Raw genomic sequence first — 23,052 nt, 5'->3', positions numbered from 1 at the left:
TCCACATCCTCCTATCTTTGGCTATCACCACATCCAAGTTCTTCATCCTCAAGTCATCTTCTACCAGCTCCCTCCATCTCTTCTTTGGCTGCCCATGCTTCCTTCTTCCTTGCATATTCATCTCCAAGACCTTTCTTCCCAGATATTCGTCCTCCCTCCTCATCACATGACCAAACCATCTCAACCTTGCCTCCTGTATCTTCGCTCCTAAGTTCGTAACTTTCACTGTTCCCCTCACATAGTAATTTCTCAGATGATCCTTTCTGATCACACCACACATCCACCTAAGCATTCTAATCTCTGCTACCTTCATCCTGCTGATGTTATTTTTCCTCAGGGCCACAGTTTCCATAGCATATGTCATAGCTGGCCTCACTACTGTCCTATAGATTTTGCCTTTCAGATTGATCAGCACCCTCTTATCGCATAACACTCCAGCCATCTCCCTCCAGTTCCTCCAACCCACTTGTATCCTGCATCCCACTTCCTTCTCAGCTCCTCCATCTTCTTTCACTGTTGATCCTAAGAATCTAAAGTCCCTCACCTTCCTGATAACATTTCCTTCCAGCTCCAGATCTATCTCCTGGCCACTATCCACTTTGCAACACATATACTCTGTCTTACTTCTGCTCAGTCTCATACCTCTTTCTTCCAGTACTTTCCTCCATCTTTCCAGTTTAGCTGCCACTTCTCTTAAATCTGCACACAGCAAGATGTCATTTGCATACAACATTGTCCAAGGTGCGTCTTCTCTCACCTCCTCCATCACAATATTAAACGGAAATGGACTTAATGCTGACCCTTGAAGCAAGCCAACTGTTACTTGAACACTTTCTGTCTGTCCCAGACAGGTCCGAACTCTTGTCTTCACATTTCTGTTCATCTCCTGCACCAACCTGACATATTTCTCTGGTACCTTCTTCTCCCTCCCAGACTTCTTGCCTTGGCACTCTATCATATGCTTTCTCCAGATCAATAAACACCAGCTGTAGCTCCCGTTGTTTCTCTCAAAACGTTTCCATCATCTGCTGTAACCCAAAGATAGTATCTGTGATTGATCTACCAGGCATGAAGCCAAATTGTTCCTTTGCAATCTTTACCTCCTTCCTCAATCTTCCATCAAGAACCCTTTCTAGGATTTTCATTGTGTGGGACATCAACTTTATTCCTCTGTAATTCTTACAGTCTTGTGCATCCCCTTGTAGATGGGAACAAGAGTACTTTCCCTCCATTCCTCGGGTATATTTTCCTGTTGGCAAACTTTCATAAACAGGTCCCTCAGCAGGTCAATTCCCTCTTTCCCCAGTGCCTTCCATGCCTCCACTGGCATCTGGGACCACTGATTTTCCATTCTTCATCCTCTTTATGGCCTCCTTCACTTCCACTCTACTGATGTTCTGCACCATCTCCTCAGAAGGCTGTCCATCTTCTCTGTGAGTCCTCGCATTTTCCTCATTCAAAAGTCCTTCAAAGTATAGTCTCCATCTGTTTCTTATGTCCACATCCCTCTATAATACTCTTCCTTCAGCATCTTTGATCTGCCTCACATGTAAGATGTCCTTTGCTGCTTTATTTCTACATTTTGCTAGTTGGTAAATTTTTCTTTATCCTTCCTTTGTTTCTAATTGATCATACAGATCTTGATATGCCATGGCCTTTGCCACACCTCTCTTGGCTTCTTGCTTTCTCTCTCTGTAAACCTCTCTGTCTTCTCTTCCACTCTCGACTCATCCCACTTCTGCTTTGCCTTCCTCTTAGCTGTCACTGCTTTTTGTACCTTATTATTTCACCACCAACCCTCTCTAATTTTTCCAGATGTCTCACCAAGCATCTCGATTGCACAGCTCAGGATTACTTTTGAATTATGTTTCCACCAATCTTGTACACTTTCTGGTCCATCTGAAATCCTCTCTAACACCCTCTCCCTAAAACAATTCCTCATACTCTCTTCTTTTAAACAAAACCACTTAATTGTCTTCATCTCATGGCTTCCAGAGGTTCTTATCTTCGATCTTATTTTAAGGTCTGCGCACAGCAGTCGGTGTTGCTGTGCCACTTGATCTGTTGGAATTACCTTACAATTTGTCACAACCTTAAGATGTTTTCTTCTAGTCAAAATGTGAACTGTTGTTACCACTTCTAAATGTTATCAAATGTTCTTCCCTCTTATAGAAAAATGAGCTCACAATTATCAGATCAAATGCTACTGCAAAGTCCACAATCTTCATTTCTTCCTGGTTCATCTTTCTCCTCTGCTGTACAGCCAATTTGTGGGGAGTATACACATAAGACAACCACTTGCTCTTCTCCAAGACCCAATTTCATTCGCATGATCCTGTTGTTCCTTCTACCCACTTCCAGTACTTCATCCTTCATTCTGCCACACACCACAATTCCAACACCATTTCTTCCCTCTTTATTCGCTCCAGAGTAGAACAATTTATATCCATCTCCCAGTTCCTTTGCCTTTTCCCCCTTCCACACTTTGTCTCCTGCATACATAAAATGTCCAACTTTCTCTTCCTCATCATGTCTGCCACCTCTCTTCCCCGTCCAGTCATGCTTCCAACATTCAGTGTTCCCACTCGCAACATCCTCTCCACCTGCTGGGCTTGCTTCTTTAACCGCACCTGCCCTTGATGCGGTAGCCCTCATCCACTTCTCGCAGCTGTAGGGTGATGTCGCTACGTGTCGCTAAAGGTTTATATCCTAGCCCTTATATCACTTTCTTTTTGACTCACTGGATCATAGCCAGAGCTGGCAGTGAAGTTTTATGACCGGATGACCTTCCTGACGTCAACCCTTGCCATTTATCGAGGCTTGGGACTGGCACCTATCGAAGCTAGCTTGCCTCCTTCGGTGGCTGCATAAGATGAAATGACTTAGCAAGATAGGAAAGATTCACCCCTAGCCCTCGAATACTTTAATAGCATTGGGGGAAAGGAGCAAGAAGAGGAGAAAGAAGTGGAGGGACCAGTCTACAGATAATATAACAGATGTATATTACATTAAGGCATGGTCCAGCATCAGTTACCTCGGGTTTGCCATGCCATTACTCACTAAAGTGAGCCCTTGAGGAACTAAATAATAATAATAATATACAGCCATCTTTGCACATGTTTCATGCGTCCGAACTAGACAAACACAGAATTGCCCTTCAGGACACATGAAATTTACAGACAAAAAATACTAGTGGTGGTGGGCAATAGATGGCATTGGTGTAGATGATGGTGATGGATGGAAGTGGCAGAGACAGACAGTTGTAGAGTAGGTGCCCTCCATTGATGAGTCCTTGAACTCCTTGGAGGCGCCATGAAATAATAATAATAATAACAACTACCTTTGCTATGTTATATTTTACTCTCCTCAATAACATTCTGATATCCATTCTGACTCAAATCAAATCACTTTGCTCATCATCTCTTGGAAGCAAATTTTGTGTACTCTTTAATTTAGCACACCTTTAATAACAGACTACCCATAAGCACTATTCTTGAATCATTCACTGCCTCTTTCCCAAGACTATATTTCATTTTATTCTTCCACATCCTTTCATTAATATCCATTAATCTTTAAATTTCATTCTGTATATGTCCCATGTTCACAAACTCAGTTATTAGATATTGCATCACTTTCTCACTGTCTTTTATGTTTGCTATTATGCTATTAGATAAGCTTTTTGTATTGCTAGTTGCGTTTACTTTCACAAAAAACACATTGTTGAGAACTGGAATTGAACTACTGACCTTCAGTTTTTTGAAGGTCAGTGGTTCAATTCAAGCATAACAGGATATAAGGCCTATTACCAATTTGCTAGCATCTAAATCTACTAGTTAAAAGTTTAATGGGAGTTCATTTTGGGGGACACATTATTAGTGAAAATATATCTAAACATGCTTCAAAGGAAAGGTGATATTTGTAGGATCATTTTCTGAATGTTTTTTTTTTACTTAAAATTAGGCCAAAATTCAACATAAAATTAAAATGAAACTTAATACAGAAAGCAAAGATTCAAAATGTGCGAACAGATAAAAATAAAAGACAAATATAATCAAATGAATGTTAAGAATAGGAAATATGTATTAAAACACTGTCAAGTCATTTCAATCCAGGAGGTTGACTATTATGGACCTCTACCTGAGATCCTTCTTATCTTTCTACTGCACGTTATGGATCTCAGGTAGAGGTCCATAATAGTCAACCTCCTGGATTGAAATGACTTGACAGTGTTTTGACAGTGCTCTAATCTCTTCTATATTTTAGTTAGTATCCTATGTTTGTAGACATGTGCTGGTTTGCCTGTTTTGATGAGACCAAAAAAAAAAAAAAAAAAAAAGAGTTTTGGGAAGGAAAAACTTTCACCCCTGTATGAGACTGGATGCATCGTTATTTGATTGACAAAGGTTCATCCTGTTGTAGATGGGATTCTAACTCAGGTCTTTTCAATCACAGGGCTCATCTATACTGACTGAGCTATGGAGGCTCTATTAAAACACCAGTAACCAAAAAAAAAAACCTGCAGCATACATGACAACCCAGTAGGAAAAATGACATCTGCTTTTTCTTCCATAATCTGATGATCTCTTGAAACAGCCAACATACCTTTTTTGTTGTTGGCCAATCATGTATATTATACAGTTTTAGTTACTAGTGTTTTAATACATATTTCATGTTCTTAACATTAATCTGATTCATATTTTATTGCTACATATTTTTATATTGAATTGTGGCTTAATAATTCTAAGGAATTATTAAGTTTAGTAGTACAAGAAACTTTCAGATTCTACAAAATGTCCTTTCAGGTATGTTTTCATATTAAAAATCCTTCAAAATATTCAATTTTACTAGGAAGGAGACTGATACCTATTGTAGGTATATTTTCTATTACACTTTGCTTAACAATTTAGTTTATTTTATATGTTTCACAAGGTACCAAAACATGGATTCATTTGAAAAACCAGCAGTTTCAAGATACAGCTTTTTTGAAAAGCAAAATATCAACTACAATGCATATAGAAGGCAAAATGTCAAGAAATAAGCATAAATACTTTGGTAACTAGCAAAAGAAACATTTTATTATGATGAATGTACCTAATATGCACTATTTTTCATCCATCTTGCAGTCACTGAGACATCTCACCACTGACATCTTCAGGACACATGATGTTAAATATGTTCCTGCAGTTCATCATCATTCCTCCTACTGGCACACAAATGATTTGAAATGGCCCTACATAGAAACATCCACAGGATTCAAGTCAGTTGACCAAGAAGGCCATATAGTTTTATTATTATTATTTTGTGACACCCCCAAGTAGTCCAAAGACTCATCAAGGGAGGGTATTAACAAGTTGTGCAACTCTACAACTCTCATGTCCACCACGTTATCCAGCAACTTACAATGACCCGCCACTACCATCATCATCTACACCAAAAGGCATCTACTGCCCACCACCATTAGTATTTTTTGTATGCAGACTGTATGTGTTCTGAAGGCCAATTTGTCTATATACGAGATAAAAAACCTGAGTTTCTATGAGAAAAAACCCTGCAACCTCCCTATGAGATTAGCTAACTAACCTTCAATTGAAAAAACCCATATTAAGATTCCTTCTGTCACAATGAGAATCAAACTTAGGCCTTTTCCAATTGAAGGGAGTAATGTACCATCATTCTTTCAATTGCACTATGGAGGTGCTCAATTGATCCACCTTGACCAATCCATCTTTCAGGAGAAACCCCCCCCCCCCTAATAAAAATAACCCAGACTTTGCAAATAAAGTGTGGTGGAACTCTATCATGTATAAACTTCCTTGATATGCTTGATAACATTCCCTTGGCATGGAGGAGAAATGAGGCTCACATACGATGGAGTTCCACCACACTTTATTTGCATTCTAACAGGTAAAGATTCTGTAAGCATGTTTGGGAAAACTTTGGCACTGTTAATCTGTCTGTCAAGACATGCACATGCTGATGCTTAATTTAATAACTCCATGTGGATTTTGATTGCCCCATATGTGATTACTATAATAACTGAAAATACCATCTTAAGCAAATATCACCTCATCAGGTGATATTTGATGGGAAATCAAATTTCCCATCAAATTTGATTTCCAGTAAAAGTGCATCAACCTTCTGGAAATGCATGGGTAAATCTTGTTTTCATGAATCACCTCTGTACTTGGGAGACAATCTCTTCCATTGCAATTCTTGTGCTTATGCATGGAATCTATACCACTAGATGCAGTATATTTTCTTCAGTTTCTGGCATCCACAATTCTTTATTCTCCACCTTCTTCATTTCATGTTGCTGAAATGCTCAACTGACAAAGGTGGTGAAGAAGAAGACAAATTAATGTATGCAAGCATAGAATTCAGCAGTGAGGGAAAACAACAACTCAGTTAAGCAGACATGCAATATGTGCCTTTCCAATGGTATGTCCATAATAAAAATGTATATAAGCCAAGTCAGTAAATATGAATTTACCACCCCCCCCCCTCCATTGCAAAGCACTGACATATGACTTAGAAACTGGGGGGAAAAAAAAACAGCAGCAGTAAATTCCTTTTTTTTGCTCAGGAAAACATTAACTCCCAAGCATGTCTGACAAGGGATTCCAGTTGTTTACAATTGCATGATTCATCAATCAGCATCTATCTGCTTTGCATATTTTTGGAATTTGCGCTGCAGTGATAAGAGAAATGTATTTCACAAATATGAAGTTTGGACCCATGTTTATTATTATATTTTTTCAGACATCCCAATGGGGTCAAAGACACATCATGGAATGCATATGCTAACCGTTATTTTTCACAATACCTATTATACCTCTCCGTGAACTCATTTAATGATGATATTCACGAATGTTTCTGGTAACCTATTCCACCAATTCACCATTTCCCAAGCAAAAAATCCATTCCTCACATCCTAGTTAACCCCACTCATATACAATCTTCAGGAGTGACTCCTTGTTCTTTCCTTCCTGTCATGGTTTGAGGACAATCTTCTGTATCAATTCTAAACAACCTCTTTAATAACTTATACATTACTATCTTATCCTCTGCTTCTTGCCTATCAATTAGCATTTACAATCCACAGGCCTTTCATCTGCCTTCATAGGAACCTTCTAGATTTGCACAAGTTTTAGAATTCACAGAGCTTCAATAAGTTTCATAGGGAACATTCTATTGACCTGTCACAATTTCGGTCAGTGACCTCTGGTTGCTCCCCTCTCCCCGAAGGATCCAGGTTACGAAATCTGTGCATGTGCAGTAATCTATATGTAGATTTTATTAAAGCCATATAAAGAGGTTCTTCAACATTCAAGTGATCTGATGAATTTTGGCAACCTTTTCACAATAATGTTCTCTAACTATAACTCCCTGTTCACAATCACTTCCAAATCCCTGGCCATAACAATCTCCTGCAGTCCAGTCTATCAAGTACACAGCTTGCGATTTCTTCATACTAAAGCACATGACTTTATACTTTGTCATTTAAATCTGGCAGCCATTATCTTCGTCCATCACACAATGACAGTTTAAGTCATCCATCAGGATATCATCTTTACTGACTACTGTTCTTTGTGCATTGGCAAACAACTGGATATTTACCCTTCAATAATTGCATAATGTCAGTGATGTACAAATTAAATAGCACCCGTTCAAGTATAGAGGCTTACAGTACACTACTAATCACCTACCTTCCCCTGGATTGATTTCCTCCATGTGCTACTTTCGAATATCTGTGTAGCAATTTCCTTTATCTAACAGGGACTTTATTATATTATAAAAGAAAAGCAAGTAAATTACTAAAGCAAGACCAGAAAACTATGATATATCCCCTTACCCATAGTGTGTTTGGTTATTAGTGCCATTTTTGTCATTATTAACAGTTATATATAAAACCTACAAACAACTTTGATAATTAATACACAGTCAGTCTTGTTATCACTAGTTAAAAAAAAAAAAAAACAGTGAAATGCATATAATTCTTCAAAAATATTCCAAAAAATAAAACGTATCTTTGCTCCAGCAATTGTATTGGCTAAAGGGTAAATATCACCATTAAGTGACACGATGCTTCCCTGTTACAAAGATCCTATTTAATTTCTTATCAAAACTAAATAGTTCCATATGCATAACCTTTTCATAAACATGACTTATTTTTTAACGGTATTAAGAACACCAAACAATTTTATCAAAAAGATGTTTTAAAAACTGCTTATATTTCGCTGAATTTCAAATCAGCATCATCAATGCAAAACACACTCGTACACGCGACAGTCAGTGAGTGAATCAATACAATTGCAATGGACAAAAGATCTAAAGTACTATTTTGGCACCCTCTAAAGTTGAAAAAAAAAAACACTCAAATTGTTTGGTGTTGTTAATATTGTTAAAAAATAAGTCATGAATAACCGTCAACACCGAAGCTTATCTGTTAGACCTTTTCATATTTTTGGGCAATCTTTTTTTTAAGTATGTAAAACAGTTGTACCAGGTTTCAATTAATCTTTCTAAAATTAAATTTGCTTCTGCTTTCTCTCTCTCTCTTCCAATGGCGAGTAAATTAACACTAAGCATAAAAATCATACTCATCTTTCCTTTTGACTCATTAAACCACTGAGTCTCTCAGGTCACAGTTCAAAGACTTTGACCTGTGTCCTGAAGTTAAACATGTATGTTGAAAATAGTAACTATATCATGTAATATTGGTGAACATACATGGTTCCTTTGTCAAAATCATTTTAATTATTTCAAGCAAATCACAAAAATGAAACAAAGCTCAATTCTTTTCCCTAGAAAAATTTTAAACCAAGCCATGTGGCAGTGAAAACGAAAGAACAAGAGATGAGGTTTTAAAATTTCAAAATCTAGATTGAATATTACTCACTCTCTTGTCAGTTTTCAAATTGGACAGGGAAAACTTTGAAGTAAGCCCTTTATTTTTTCTTTACTTATTATTATTAAACACCTCCAGGGAGTCCAAAGACTCATCGAGGGAGGACACATGCTCTACAATTGTCTCTGCCACTCAATCCACCAACTGACTGCAACTACACCAACGCGATCTACCACCGACCACCACCACTAGTATTTCCAGAGACAATCACAGACATCCATGCCCACGGTGGGATTCGAACCTGCAGCCTTTTGGCTGGAGGGTGGTTAGTGTATCGCTACTTAAATCAATAAATGTTCTTAATCAACTTTATTATCATTGCATGAACACTTCAATGGAGTCCGATAACTCATCGCAGGAGACCCAAACAATTCACAGAATCTATCATGCCTCTCTTTGAACCCATTAACAGACAAAGCAAATATAACTGACTCTGGCAACACATTCCACTCATTCACAACTCCTCAAGTCCTCACATCCCTACTAACCCCACCTTTATTCAACTTCCAGGGATGACCTCTTGCTTTGGCCGAAACATTTCCCCTGCATCAATTCTATAAAACCCTTTAAGTAACTTAAATATTTCTATCATATCCCATATTTTTCTCCTATTAACCGACTTCTGCAATCCACGCCCTACAATCTATCTTCATTGGGAGCAATCCACAGACCTTTCACCATCTTGATTACTTGTCTTTGAATCCTCTTCACAACTTCCTCATCCTCAAGAAACCCAGGTGACCAGATTTGAGCACAGTAATCCGGAATGCGATCATATCAAGGCTTTGTAAAGAGGAATGATAACTCGCTTATCTCTGTTAAACATGTATATTCAACATACATAAACGTGTGGACAGACTTATGTGTTCGTCGAACATGTTGTTTATTATTTTAAAGGTATAATAGAACACAGAAACTAAGTAAATAATTAATTTATTAACTTGATGCTGATATTTCGCTGGTATTATAACCAGCATCTTCAGAGCACAAAAACACTGTTTGTCACAATACGCGAGACTAAAACAACATGGCGTACTTAAACAAAATTGTAGCAGCAACACAAAGACTAGAGTCCTGATTTTGGCGCCCTCTATCTGAAAAAAAAAAAAAAAAAAAAAAAAAAAACGCTATCATATATTACTAGAGTCCTAGAAAAGTGCTAGTTTTTTCTTAATATGACTGTCTCCCAGATCTTCGGCAAGTTAATACAGCCATATTTGTTGAGATTTGGAGTGTGTTTTAGGGCTTCTGTCGCCTCTAAGAACAATCTCTCTGATTTATATGGGTTTCTGTGTAGTACTTTTGTGTTTTTCCAGTTGATCCTGTGTGCAGGGTATCCAGAGCATGGTCTGCTAGGCCCGACTTCCCATAATGATATTTCCGGACATATCGTTTATGTTCGCTGATGCGGATATTCACAGTTCTTCCTGTTTGACCGTAGTAAGCTTGATTGCATGAGCAGGGTACTTGGTAGACTCCTGGATGTGATAAAGGAGGAATGCTGTCCTTGGGTGAGCAGATGAGGGTGGCTAATTTGCTACATGGTCTGAATGTAGTGCGTAGTTTATGTTTATTGAGAATTCTTGAGATCTTTTCGGATGTGCCTTTAATGTAAGGGACGGGGACTGTTTTGTTGTAGTTCTCTGTGGTGGATGGTGGGAGGGGTTTCTTAGGAGTGTTTAGTATTTTGTTTATTTTTTGTGGATTGTAGCCGTTGGCCAAGAAGGTGTGGCGTAAGTGAGTCAGTTCAGCAGTAAGAGCCTTGTCATTTGAACAGATTGCTCTCGCTCAATGGGTTAGCGTTTTTAATATGCCATATTGTTGAGAAGGATGATGGTGTGATTGTTTGTGTAAGTATCTGCCTGTATGTGTGGGTTTTCTGAAAACTGAAAATGATAAGGAACCATCTGGGAGACGTGTGATGAGTGTATCCAGGAAGGGCAGATGTAAGATGCTTGTTGGCTTCCAGTTCCATAGTAAAGTGGATTTTTGGATGTTGGCTATTTAAATGTGCTAAGAATGTTTTCAGTGTCTCAGGGCCATGTGGTCAAATAGCAAGCACATCATCAACATAGCATAGCCAAAGTGTTGGTTTGAGAGTGGCTGTATTGATTGCTTGTTTTTCCAGGTGTTCTATGTAAAAGTTGGCTGGGGGGGAGAAAGGGGGGAGCCCATGGCTGTCCCATCAATATGTTTGTATATTTTCCCTTTCCATGTGAAATATCCTGCATGTATTGTGAATTTGAATAGTTCAAATATATCAGGGGGAAGTGTGACTTCAGTAGATTGAGGGTTTCTATTAGTGGTACATTTGTGAATAGTGAAGTGATGTCAAAGCTTACTATTAAGTCTGAGCTTTTTAGGGTGAGGTGTTGTAAGATGCTTTTTAGGTGTGCTGAATTTTTGATAAAGGAGGGAGAATTGTTAGTGAGAGTGGCTAGTAGCTTTGCTAAATGTCTAGCCAGTTTGTATGTGGGACTATTTATACTCTCCACAATTGGGCGTAGGGGTGTGCCTGGTTTGTGAATTTTTGGTGATCCATAGATCCTCGGTGTTTTAACATGGAAGGGTTTGAGTTTGTTAACTGTGTCTTTGGGCCAGGAAGTGACTTTTTTTTAATAATTTTCGTGCCTTATTCTTTTGTGTGTTGGTGGGATTGCGATCTATAATTTTGTATGTTGACTGATCTTGTAATAGTGTGTGCATTTTGTTTTCATATTCAGTTGTGTCCATCACCACGGTTGCATTTCCTTTGTTTGCTTTTGTTATGGTAATCTGGCTGTTGTTGTGTAGCTCTTTTATAGCAATGAATTCCTTATGTGGGGTATTATTTTTTGGAGGCTTGGACTTGATTAGGATGTTGGCCACATCTAAACGTATGATGTTAGCCGAAATAATGGCATCCATCGAACGAGGAATTTATGACCTGCCTCCAACAATAGCTAACAACATACGTTTAGATGTGGCCAACATCCTAATCAAGTCCAAGCTTCCAAAAAATAATATCCCACATAAGGAATTCATTGCTATAAAAGAGCTACACAACAACAGCCAGATTACCATAACAAAAGCAGACAAAGGAAATGCAACCGTGGTGATGGACACAACTGAATATGAAAACAAAATGCACACACTATTACAAGATCAGTCAACATACAAAATTATAGATCGCAATCCCACCAACACACAAAAGAATAAGGCACGAAAATTATTAAAAAAAGTCACTTCCTGGCCCAAAGACACAGTTAACAAACTCAAACCCTTCCATGTTAAAACACCGAGGATCTATGGATCACCAAAAATTCACAAACCAGGCACACCCCTACGCCCAATTGTGGACAGTATAAATAGTCCCACATACAAACTGGCTAGACATTTAGCAAAGCTACTAGCCACTCTCACTAACAATTCTCCCTCCTTTATCAAAAATTCAGCACACCTAAAAAGCATCTTACAACACCTCACCCTAAAAAGCTCAGACTTAATAGTAAGCTTTGACATCACTTCACTATTCACAAATGTACCACTAATAGAAACCCTCAATCTACTGAAGTCACACTTCCCCCCTTATATATTTGAACTATTCAAATTCACAATACATGCAGGATATTTCACATGGAAAGGGAAAATATACAAACAAATTGATGGGACAGCCATGGGCTCCCCCCTAGCCATCTTTTACATAGAACACCTGGAAAAACAAGCAATCAATACAGCCACTCTCAAACCAACACTTTGGCTACGCTATGTTGATGTGCTTGCTATTTGGCCACATGGCCCTGAGACATTGAAAATATTCTTAGCACATTTAAATAGTCAACATCCAAAAATCCACTTTACTATGGAACTGGAAGCCAACAACTGTCTGCCCTTCCTGGATACACTCATCACACGTCTCCCAGATGGTTCCTTATCATTTTCAGTTTTCAGAAAACCCACACATACAGGCAGATACTTACACAAACAATCACACCATCATCCTTCTCAACAATATGGCATATTAAAAACGCTAACCCATAGAGCGAGAGCAATCTGTTCAAATGACAAAGCTCTTACTGCTGAACTGACTCACTTACGCCACACCTTCTTGGCCAACGGCTACAATCCACAAAAAATAAACAAAATACTAAACACTCCTAAGAAACCCCTCCCACCATCCACCACAGAGAACTACAACAAAACAGTCACCATCCCTTACATTAAAGGCACATCCGAAAAGATCTCAAGAATTCTCAATAAACATAAACTACGCACTACATTCAGACCATGTAGCAAATTAGCCACCCTCATCTGCTCACCCAAGGACAGCATTCCTCCTTTATCACATCCAGGAGTCTACCAAGTACCCTGCTCATGCAATCAAGCCTACTACGGTCAAACAGGAAGAACTGTGAATATCCGCATCAGCGAACATAAACGATACGTCCGGAAATATCATTATGGGAAGTCGGGCCTAGCAGACCATGCTCTGGATACCCCTGCACACAGGATCAACTGGAAAAACACAAAAGTACTACACAGAAACACATATAAATCAGAGAGATTGTTCTTAGAGGCGACAGAAGCCCTAAAACACACTCCAAATCTCAACAAATATGGCTGTATTAACTCGCCGAAGATCTGGGAGACAGTCATATTAAGAAAAAACTAGCACTTTTCTAGGACTCTAGTAATATATGATAGCGTTTTTTTTTTTTTTTTTTTTTTTTTTCAGATAGAGGGTGCCAAAATCAGGACTCTAGTCTTTGTGTTGCTGCTACAATTTTGTTTAAGTACACCATGTTGTTTTAGTCTCGCGTATTGTGACAAACAGTGTTTTTGTGCTCTGAAGATGCTGGTTATAATACCAGCGAAATATCAGCATCAAGTTAATAAATTAATTATTTACTTAGTTTCTGTGTTCTATTATACCGTTAAAATAATAAACAACATGTTCAACATACATGCTTAACAGAGATGAGATAAAGCTCCACTAGAAAAAAAAAAGTTAAAAAAAAAAGTTAAAATAAAAGATTATATTTCTAACTACTGTAAAAATTTTCCTTTTCTTCATTAAGGTTTAACACCCCTAAATCTCTAGATTCATCTAGTACAGTTCCATCAATGTGATACAGCTTGCAATCTGTTTATCCCAAAATGCACATTTCTCCATGTTAAACAGATACCCATTACTTTTTGCCCATATTTAAATCATCCTGCATGCTTTCCACATCACCTCGATTAAGGCATTACTCTACCTAATTTTGCAGCATGAGCAAACAACTGAATATTTTCTTTCAGGTTATTTCTTATATCAATTATGTACAAATTAAACAGCAGTGATCCTAGCACAGATCCCTGCAGCACACCACTAATCACCTGCTTTTGCCTGTATTCTGATCCTCCATATACCACTTTCGGATATCTGTCTAGGAGCTACCCTCTTATCCATTTAACCAGTGTCATATCCCCTATTTGTTCTAATCTGCATAGCAGAGTTCCATATGGTATTCTGTCAAATGCCTTTGCAAAATCCAGAATTTATCCAAATCAGCTGTCACTCTATTATAAAAAGTTAATAAATTACTAAGGCATGATTGAGCCCTAACAAAATCATGTTGCCCTCATACAGTATCTTCTTATCCATCCATCTTGAATTTTCTTTTTGAACAATTTTTGAATAACTTTTGGCAGTAAACCATAATTACTGCTTATAGATAAGGCCTTTCATTCATTACAAACTCCACGAGAAAAAAAAAAAAGTTAAAATGAAAGATTATATTTCTAACTATTGTAAACATTTTCCTTTTTTTTAATTTAAAAAAAATTGCAGACATTTTTAAAAAAAAATTATTATGTGACACCTCCAGGGAGTCCAAAGATTCATCGAGAGAGAGTGTGCCAACACAATCAAATGATTGAACCCTTCAAACTACTAAACGCGCTCAAACTTGCTTAACTTTTTGCGAGTAATTAGTATCAGAGACTCTACCAATCGACCAACTTTTTGATGGCATTACATTATCATTCCAGCATTCTCAGTTTAGTTCTCTGAAAAATCATGGAAAAGGTCATCAAACCTGGAGGCTTACTAATTAAATACCACCAACATAGCTTTTCCCACTGTTAACCCAAAACTATCCACCTACAGGGTGTCCTAAAATTCATGCAAGAAGTAATTTTGATAGAAAACACAGGTTTTTAATTAAAAATTGTAATTTCTTATTGATTCATAAAGTATACAGTATAGGGTTATGCATGGAAGAGCATATCAGGTAAATGGCCTCCACGGCTTTGCTAGCACATACGCACTCTTTTGTCGAAATTTTCCATGACCGTTTTGCATAAATGTGGCTGAATTTAGTTGATACAGCGCTCAATTTCCTCCTTCAAGGCATGGGTGGTCGTGGGCTTGTTGGCATAAACCTTAGATTTCAAAAAACCCCAAAGAAAAAAGTCCAACAGCGTTAAGTCACATGATCTGGGCGGCCAATTCTGATCACCAAAATGGGAAATTACACGACCAGGAAATGACTCATGCAGTAATTGAATTGTTTCTCAGGCTGTATGGCATGTGGCACCATCTTCTTGAAACCACATGTCATCCACATCCAATGTGGACATGTTCTTGCAATTTAGGCACAAAAAACTGGATTATCATGTTGCGATAGCGAGCACCATTAACTGTTATTGCCTTACCAGCCGCATTTTTGAAGAAGAATGGACAGATGATGCCTCCAGCCCAAAATCCGCACCAAACAGTGACACGTTGTGGATGCATTTGTTTCTCAACAATCACTCGTGGATTTTCTGAACCCCAAATGCGACAATTTTGTCGATTAACGAAGCCTTCAAGATGAAAATGAGCCTCATCGCTGAAGATGATTTTGTTTGAAAAATAAGCATCCATTTGTTGTTGTTCCATAATCCATTCAACGAACTCTCTTCGCTGTGTGTGTGGTCAGTAGGCTTCAGTTCTTGAGTCAATTGAACTTTGTAAGCATAAAGATGCAAATCTTTCGTGAGAATACGCTGTAGAGAGCTTCTCGAAATGCCCAATTCAAGACCACGGTGCCAAATTGATGTTCCTGGACTCTCAGCAACACTCTCACGAACTGCTTCGATGTTTTCTGTTGAACGACTTGTTGAAGGACAGCCAGAGTGTATAAGATCACTAATTGATCCAGTTTCCTTGAATTTTTTAATTAATCTTTTCACAGTTGATGAAGTTAAATCACTATTCCGACCATATTTTGTATGAAAATTGCGAACTGTAGCTGCCAAACCTTCATTATTTTTAAAATATTGTTCAACAATGAAAATGCGTTGTTCTTTCATGTAGCGCTCCATTTTTAATAACCCTGAACTGTCAGCTGTCACACTGTCTTTTTTTTTCTCGTTGGCAACACTTTACCATACAAATGATGCTAAATTTATATCTTGCGTGAATTTTGGGACACCCTATACAAGGGTGGTCTGCAAGTTCTCTAAATAACCATAGATGGCAATGCTATTGCAAGATTTATTTTTTCTAAGTTGGTACATCTGTCATAAGACAGATGTACCAACCATGTAAAATTGCAAGTCATTCTATCAAGTAGTGAAATTGCAAGTCATTCTATCAAGTAGTTTTTGTTTTATACAGCTATCTGAAGCAAAAGTGTTGTCTGTATCCCTTGAAATGGATAAAATTGAGTATGTGCAGTTATAAAATTCTTTGTAAAAGGAGGTTTAATGCCAAAAGAAATTCATTCGAAGTTCATAAAAGTTTATAGGCACTCTTCTCCTTCGTTTTCGACAATTAAGAAGTGGGCTGCCAAGTTTAAATGTGGCCATACCAGCCTTGAATTTGATTCACATGAAGGATGTCCAAAAAGTGTAACAACACTAGAAATCATTGATCAAGTGCACAATATGGTATTGGATGACCAGCGAGTCAAAGTGCATGAAATTGCTGAGACTATAGGCAATTCAAAAGAACATGTATGATATCTTTTGCATGAAGAATTGTAAATGAAAAGGCTTTGCACAAGATGAGTGCCGCACTTGATCACAGCAGATCAAAAACGCACTCGCATGAAAATCTGTGAACAGTGCTTGGAGCGTTTTAACAAGAATGAAACTGATTTTGTGTGTCGATTTAGTACTATGGATGAGACTTGAATTCACCATTACACACCAAAACCCAAACAGCAGTCAAAACAGTGGACAGAAGCCGGTTGTTCAGCGCCAAAGAAGAGAAAGTTAGTTCCATCAGCAGGAAAGGTCATGTCATTGGCGTTTTGGGATACTAAAGGCTTTTTGTTTATTAATTATCTTGAAAAGGGCAAAACAATAACGGGCGAATATTATTCCGATCTTTTAACCACTCTAGACAAAAAAATTCGGGAGAAAAGACCTGGTTTGCAGAAGAAAAAATCATCTTTCATCAGGAGAATGCACCAGCCCACAAAAGTGTTTTCGCAATGGGAAAATTAAGGGATGTGCACTATGAATTGTTGGAACATCCACCCCTATTCCCCAGATTTGACTCCCTCTGACTTCTATCTCTTCCCAAAATTAAAATGATTTCTTGCTGATCAGCATTTTTCTTCAAATCAAGAGGTGATTGCAGCTGTAGAGGGGGTATTTTGCAGATCTTGCTGAGAACCACTACAGGGATATGATAATGGTGTTGGAGCATCGCTGGAATAAATATATTAATCTTAAGTCTTGCAATAGCATTGCCATCTATGGTCGAGTCCGAGAACTTGCAGACCACCCTCGTAGGTGGGTAGTTTTGGGTTAACAGTGGGAAAAGCTATGTTGGTGGTTATTAATTAGTAAGCCTTCAGGTTTGATGACTTTCTCCATGATTTTTCAGAGAACTAAACTGAGAATACTGGAATGATAATGTAATGCCAGCAAAGCTTGGGAGATTATGTTGAAAAATAAAAATAATTTAGAAATTATAAATCTATTTTTTTCACTGTTAAGCCAAGAACTTTTGAGACCACCCTCGTAAGGAAAAGGTCTAGAAAAACTCATGCAGGCATTCTTGTCTTCTATTGCTTTTGAACTGGTCTGGTATGAAGAGTTCATCAAGTTACCATCTTATGATCTGTCTTCTATTCTTTGCAACTGGGTCAACAATTTCCTCTATGGTTATTCACTTCCTGACTAAAAATCTTAAAATCCTATCTACACTTTTTGCAGATGAAGCACATTCCACTGCTGTTCTTCATGTGTCATACCTAATAATGCTTAATCATTAGAAGCATCAAGATCTTCCATAACCAATTCCTTAAATTCTGATCTCCTTACCATTCTTTAATAGAAAAAGAACTTTATAAATCTCAATGCCACCAAAATACAATCCTGTCTTATTTATCATAAGGATGCTGGAATAGTTAGCGTATCTGCTCTCCAGCCAAAAGGCTGGGGGGTGGGGGGTTCGAATCCTGCCGTGGGCATGGATGTGTTGTGATTGTCTGTGAAAATACTAGTGGTGGTGGGTAATAGATGACACTGGCATAGATGATGATGTGGTTGTGGTTTGTAGTAGTTGGTGGAGACAGAGAGTTGTAGAGCAGGTGCCCTCCCTCAATGAGTCTTTGAACTCCTTGGAGGGGTCATGTAATAATAATAATAAAATCTCACTTCATTTTAGAGGTAAAGATACCTCTGAGAATACAGTCAACTGTCATAGTGAACTCAGAGAAACTACAAGAATCATCTGTTATAGTGGATAGCTTGGTACAGTGAATGAATTTGTTATAATAAAGTTTGCTAGTATGAGCTGGCTATATCCAAATCTACAGTCAAACTCAGGTGTCTCTTCTTGGACAGATTTACATCTCCAACCTTTATTAGCACAACCGCATCACATTTATAATCTCTTTAGCTTCCAGAAAACTTAGTGCATTTTTACGCTCAAGACATTATTACTCACCTGTAAAGCTACTAAATCCAAAATCTGCATAACCTTGAAATAGTGGTTTCACATCTTGGAGTGTAAAAAACCTCTCTAAAATGCTTGATGTTATTCCAGAATAGGCAATACAGTTAATCTCTCTCTCTCTCTCTCTCTCACACACACACACACTTACTCTAGTTACTCTTTCCTAGATGTTATGTTTCTACCTTATGCCTCATCTATAGGTACAATCATGAACAATGTTCTCTGAACTGGCCACCATTGTTATTCTTTGTTATTCCTCACTTTCCTTTAAGTCTGCAAGAACATGAGCAGTACATTTGCTGATATGCATCCATTTTCAATCCAGCTTCAAACTTACTAAACCAACTTCTCATCCATATTCATTCTGTCTGCCTCTGTTCTCTTGAAACATTCTTTATGCTGTTTTTCCTCACATCTACAATCTCCATCTGTTCAAGCAACTGAACATATCAAGTTCATTTTTCCTCAACCTTCTGCCCACATACTCCACTGATGTGCTAAAGGTTTTGCAACCTCCCAGAAAAGCAGCAGACATGAAAAAAAAAAAGAAAGAAAACGAAAAAAAAAAAAATGCAATAAGATTAGACAACTGAGCTACGGAACCTTGGTAAATATGCAGAGGAGAGGTAACATGATATAGATATATAAGCTGGTAAAGAAATTATAAAGGGCAGAGATGGGTGAAATTGTGCAGTAAAAGGCAGGAAGGGAAAGAACATGAGTTAATTCCTGGAAATTATGCAGGAGTAGTTAGTAAGCATGAGGATGTGAAAATTGTATGGTGTGAGTTGAGTGGACCCTTCTGCAATGAGGCCAACTTCTAGAAGTTCCCATATAATAATAATACCAAGCATTTTAACAGTGTACAAATGAATTTCATGTCATCATCATCAAATTCCTGCCATGTACCCTCAAGGGGGTGTACAGGATATGATAGTACTACACGAAAAATTTACATCATTACTAACTTCCTATCTACAATTTTCCTCCAAATCAGTCTGTTACTTGTCAAGACTCCAACATTATCAGATCTTATGAATTTCATGTTTCATGTTATAAATAATAATAATAATCAGCTAATGTCTTTTATTCCCTTATAGGCGAGGTGAGGCCTTTTAACCCTGTGTAGCTTTTGGAGGCTGAGTGGGCAGTTCAATCTCCACAGGAAGTCAATTAGAGATATCTGGCCCATGACTATCACTAATTATAAGTGGCAATCGATGAAGAGACTAGCAAACAACTGCTACCATTTCTTGGTATACCTAACTGTAACAGAATGTGTTACTGTTTGAAATAATGTGGGTTCTATGGTCAATTTTCTTGAGTTTCCAGGAGAAAAATCCTGCTTGCTCATGCCAGAGATCGACTAACTTGAGAACGGGCTTAGAAAAAGTTCCCCCAGTCGGCGACTAGACTTGAACTTAAGTCTACCTTCGGACAGTATAGCTAGCACAGAGGATGCAAACAATTTCATGTTATTCCTATCTACTTTCCCACATTATTTTGGATGTATCTAAATTTAAGAAACATTTTATATTCACCAGCATAGTTGATTGCATGAAAATTTAAATTTTATTCAATAAGAAATTGTTACAAGTATTTTAAACAATGAAGACTCTGTACTTAATAAAAAATAAATTTGCTTTACAGTTCATCAGATAATCCATTTCTTTCTGTTTCAGATTTAGCTGCACAGAGGACTCCTTGAAGTAAAGGGATTACTTTCATTGTGGAAATATCAGCCAACATGCTCTGAAAAAAAGAAAAATCCATCATTTACAAAAAATTAACCTAACTGTATACAAAAAATCACCTAAAATATTCATTTATCCAAATATGATTCTAATTTGGGAATGAAAAACAATATAATGGTGAAAAAAAAAAGTCATAATGGGAGAGTAGCTGCTGATGGATTATTATGGAAAAGGGATTATGCTCATACAGAATAGTTACTCATGGAGAAATAAAGGGGAACTAATACTAGTGGTTTTGAGGTGGTACAGTATGAAATGGAGGCAGACAGAATCATATCTTTCACTAGATATTTTTATCAGCCTAGGAATGTGGAGTGTGGTGGTAAGGAAATATATTGGCAAATTGGCCAAAAGTAAGAGAGAAAATGGTCATTTTATGGATGATTTTAATTATGGTAATATAGATCAGAATGAATAGATAATATCAAAGACATAGAAAACGAATTTTTTAAGTATTTGAGAGACAACTTTATTAAGCAGTAACCACATAATGATTCCTGTGAAGAAAGGATGCGTGTCTGTGTGTGGAATGATGTGGGTTATGAAAAGATTATGAAAAGCTTATGAGACAGCCTGGAGAATAGCAATGAATGGGGAGTTAGATGGAAATGAGATTGGTGTTGTTTGGGTACTAGGGAAGATGTATTTAACATCAAGTAGGTCTGAAAGTAATCCAAAAGTCATGAGATTAAATAAGATGGATATAAATGCCCAGCCTGGCTGGCTGAGTGGTCAGCGTGTCTGCTCTCCAGTCAAGACGCTGCGGGCTTGAATCCCACCATGGGCATGGATGTTTGTGATTGCCTGTGGAAATACTAGTGGTGGCGGTCAGCAGTAGATAGTGTTGGTGTAGTTGCGGTCAATTGGTGGAAGCAAAGCTGTAAAGTAGATGCCCTCCCTCGATGAGTCTTTGGAGGTGACAAATAATAATAATAATAATAAAATGGATGAATGACAAGATTATGCATGCAATCTGAAAGAAGTGGTTATTATAGAATCAACATAAGATGAATGGTAATAATCAGTTACATAAGCATTATAAATCAGGCCAAGAAGGTGATGTCTTGTTTGATAAGGAAGCAAAATGCAATATGAATAGAAATAAGCTAATTAGCCCAAGGAAAAATCCTAGTGATATAATTTGGCATGTAGTCAGTAGAAAGAAACATGATTAGGAAAGGATGACAGTTGGTAAAAATAGTTAAATGTAACAACTATAGAACATACAGTTGATGAAATATCAGTTTTAAGGGAATCTACTATGAGTTAATGACGACATTCACTGACATACTTATTTAACAAGAGTCTGCAACAGGATGAATCTCAAAGGAGTGGAAGGAGGGTAAAATAGTTTATCTTAATGAAGGAGGTGATAAGACCAAGGCTTCAACTTACAGAAAACAATTTATGTTTAGAATAGTAACTAATATTGGAGAGATTGGTGATGGCTAAGATCCAGAAATTGGGCTGACAAGAACAGTACTTAAATTAAGGGGATATTAAATTCCACATTATTTCAAAGCCGAAAAAGAAACTCAAAGATTGAAATTAAAGAGTTTCATGCCGAATATAGTAAATTATACAAGTTTTGGCAGATTGTAGCGTAAGCTAAAGCATGTAGTTCAACACTACGGCAACTCGTTGCAAAGGTGGATAAAGTTCTGCTCACTATTCTTGGTATTACCAATAATGTAAAACACATCTCCTAGGAGATGTATGATTATTATTATTATTCAGGCCTCCATGGAGTCAAAAGACTCATCATGGGAGTTCCTTCCTAAGAAACACACAGTCTATCAAGACTCATCGAGGGGAGGTCCCCCCCCCTAAGAAACACAAAGTCTATCATACCACTCCTTGAACTCATTGACCGTTCTCGCTCTCATCACTCCATCAGGCAATGCATTCCATGGTTCAACCACCCTCCATGCAAAGAAACCACTTCTCACCCTCTTGCTCACAGTTTCCTTTCGTAACTTCCAGGGATGGCCACTTGTCATCACTCCTTCCCGCTGTTCAACCAAGCGAAAGGCCTCCCCAGTGTCAATCCTGTAACCACCTCTCAACAGTTTAAAAGTCTATCATATCACCTCTCTTTCTTCTATCCACCAAACTGTGCAGTCCACATTCCCTCAGCCAATCCTCATAACTATTATTGTACAGTCCTGAAACCATCTTTGTTATTCGCCTTTGTACCCTTTCCACAGTTAATTTATCCCCTTCAAATCCTGGGGACCAAATCTGAGAACAATAGTCCAAGGGTGGTCTGATCAGGGTCTTATACAACGGAATAATAACTGTTTTATCTCTGCAGGTCAGTGTCCTTCTCATTATTGCAGTAATCCTCTGAGTTACCTTCACTACTTTTGCAATATGTCCCCTAAATTTCAGGTTTCTATCAATCATCAATCCCAGATCTCTTGTCTGCCCCTACTTCCTCCAGTAGAACTCCTCCCATAGAGTATGCAGTG

The 23,052-nt window shown here is 37.8% G+C and overlaps 1 protein-coding gene across 6 annotated transcripts in view; it reads right to left on the bottom strand.

The window, feature by feature from the left end:
* Window positions 1–20,380: 20,380 nt before the first annotated feature.
* Window positions 20,381–23,052, bottom strand: part of LOC150110589 (TBC1 domain family member 19) — a 476,985-nt gene continuing 474,313 nt past the window's right edge. For all 6 annotated transcript variants that reach the window (XM_090395037.1, XM_090395020.1, XM_090395012.1 and 3 more), the window contains one exon: window positions 20,381–20,579. In XM_090395037.1, the coding sequence (XP_090251163.1) occupies window positions 20,472–20,579 (108 nt within the window). In that variant the 3' untranslated portion in view covers window positions 20,381–20,471. The remainder of the gene's footprint in view (window positions 20,580–23,052) is intronic.

Source organism: Typopeltis vanoorti, chromosome 1, assembly GCF_054136105.1.
Source record: "Typopeltis vanoorti isolate ZY-2024b chromosome 1, IOZ_Tvanoo_1.0, whole genome shotgun sequence".
NCBI classification, from domain to species: domain Eukaryota; kingdom Metazoa; phylum Arthropoda; class Arachnida; order Uropygi; family Thelyphonidae; genus Typopeltis; species Typopeltis vanoorti.
Note: the sequence above shows the minus strand (reverse complement) of the source record. Positions and strands in the feature narration are given on the sequence as shown.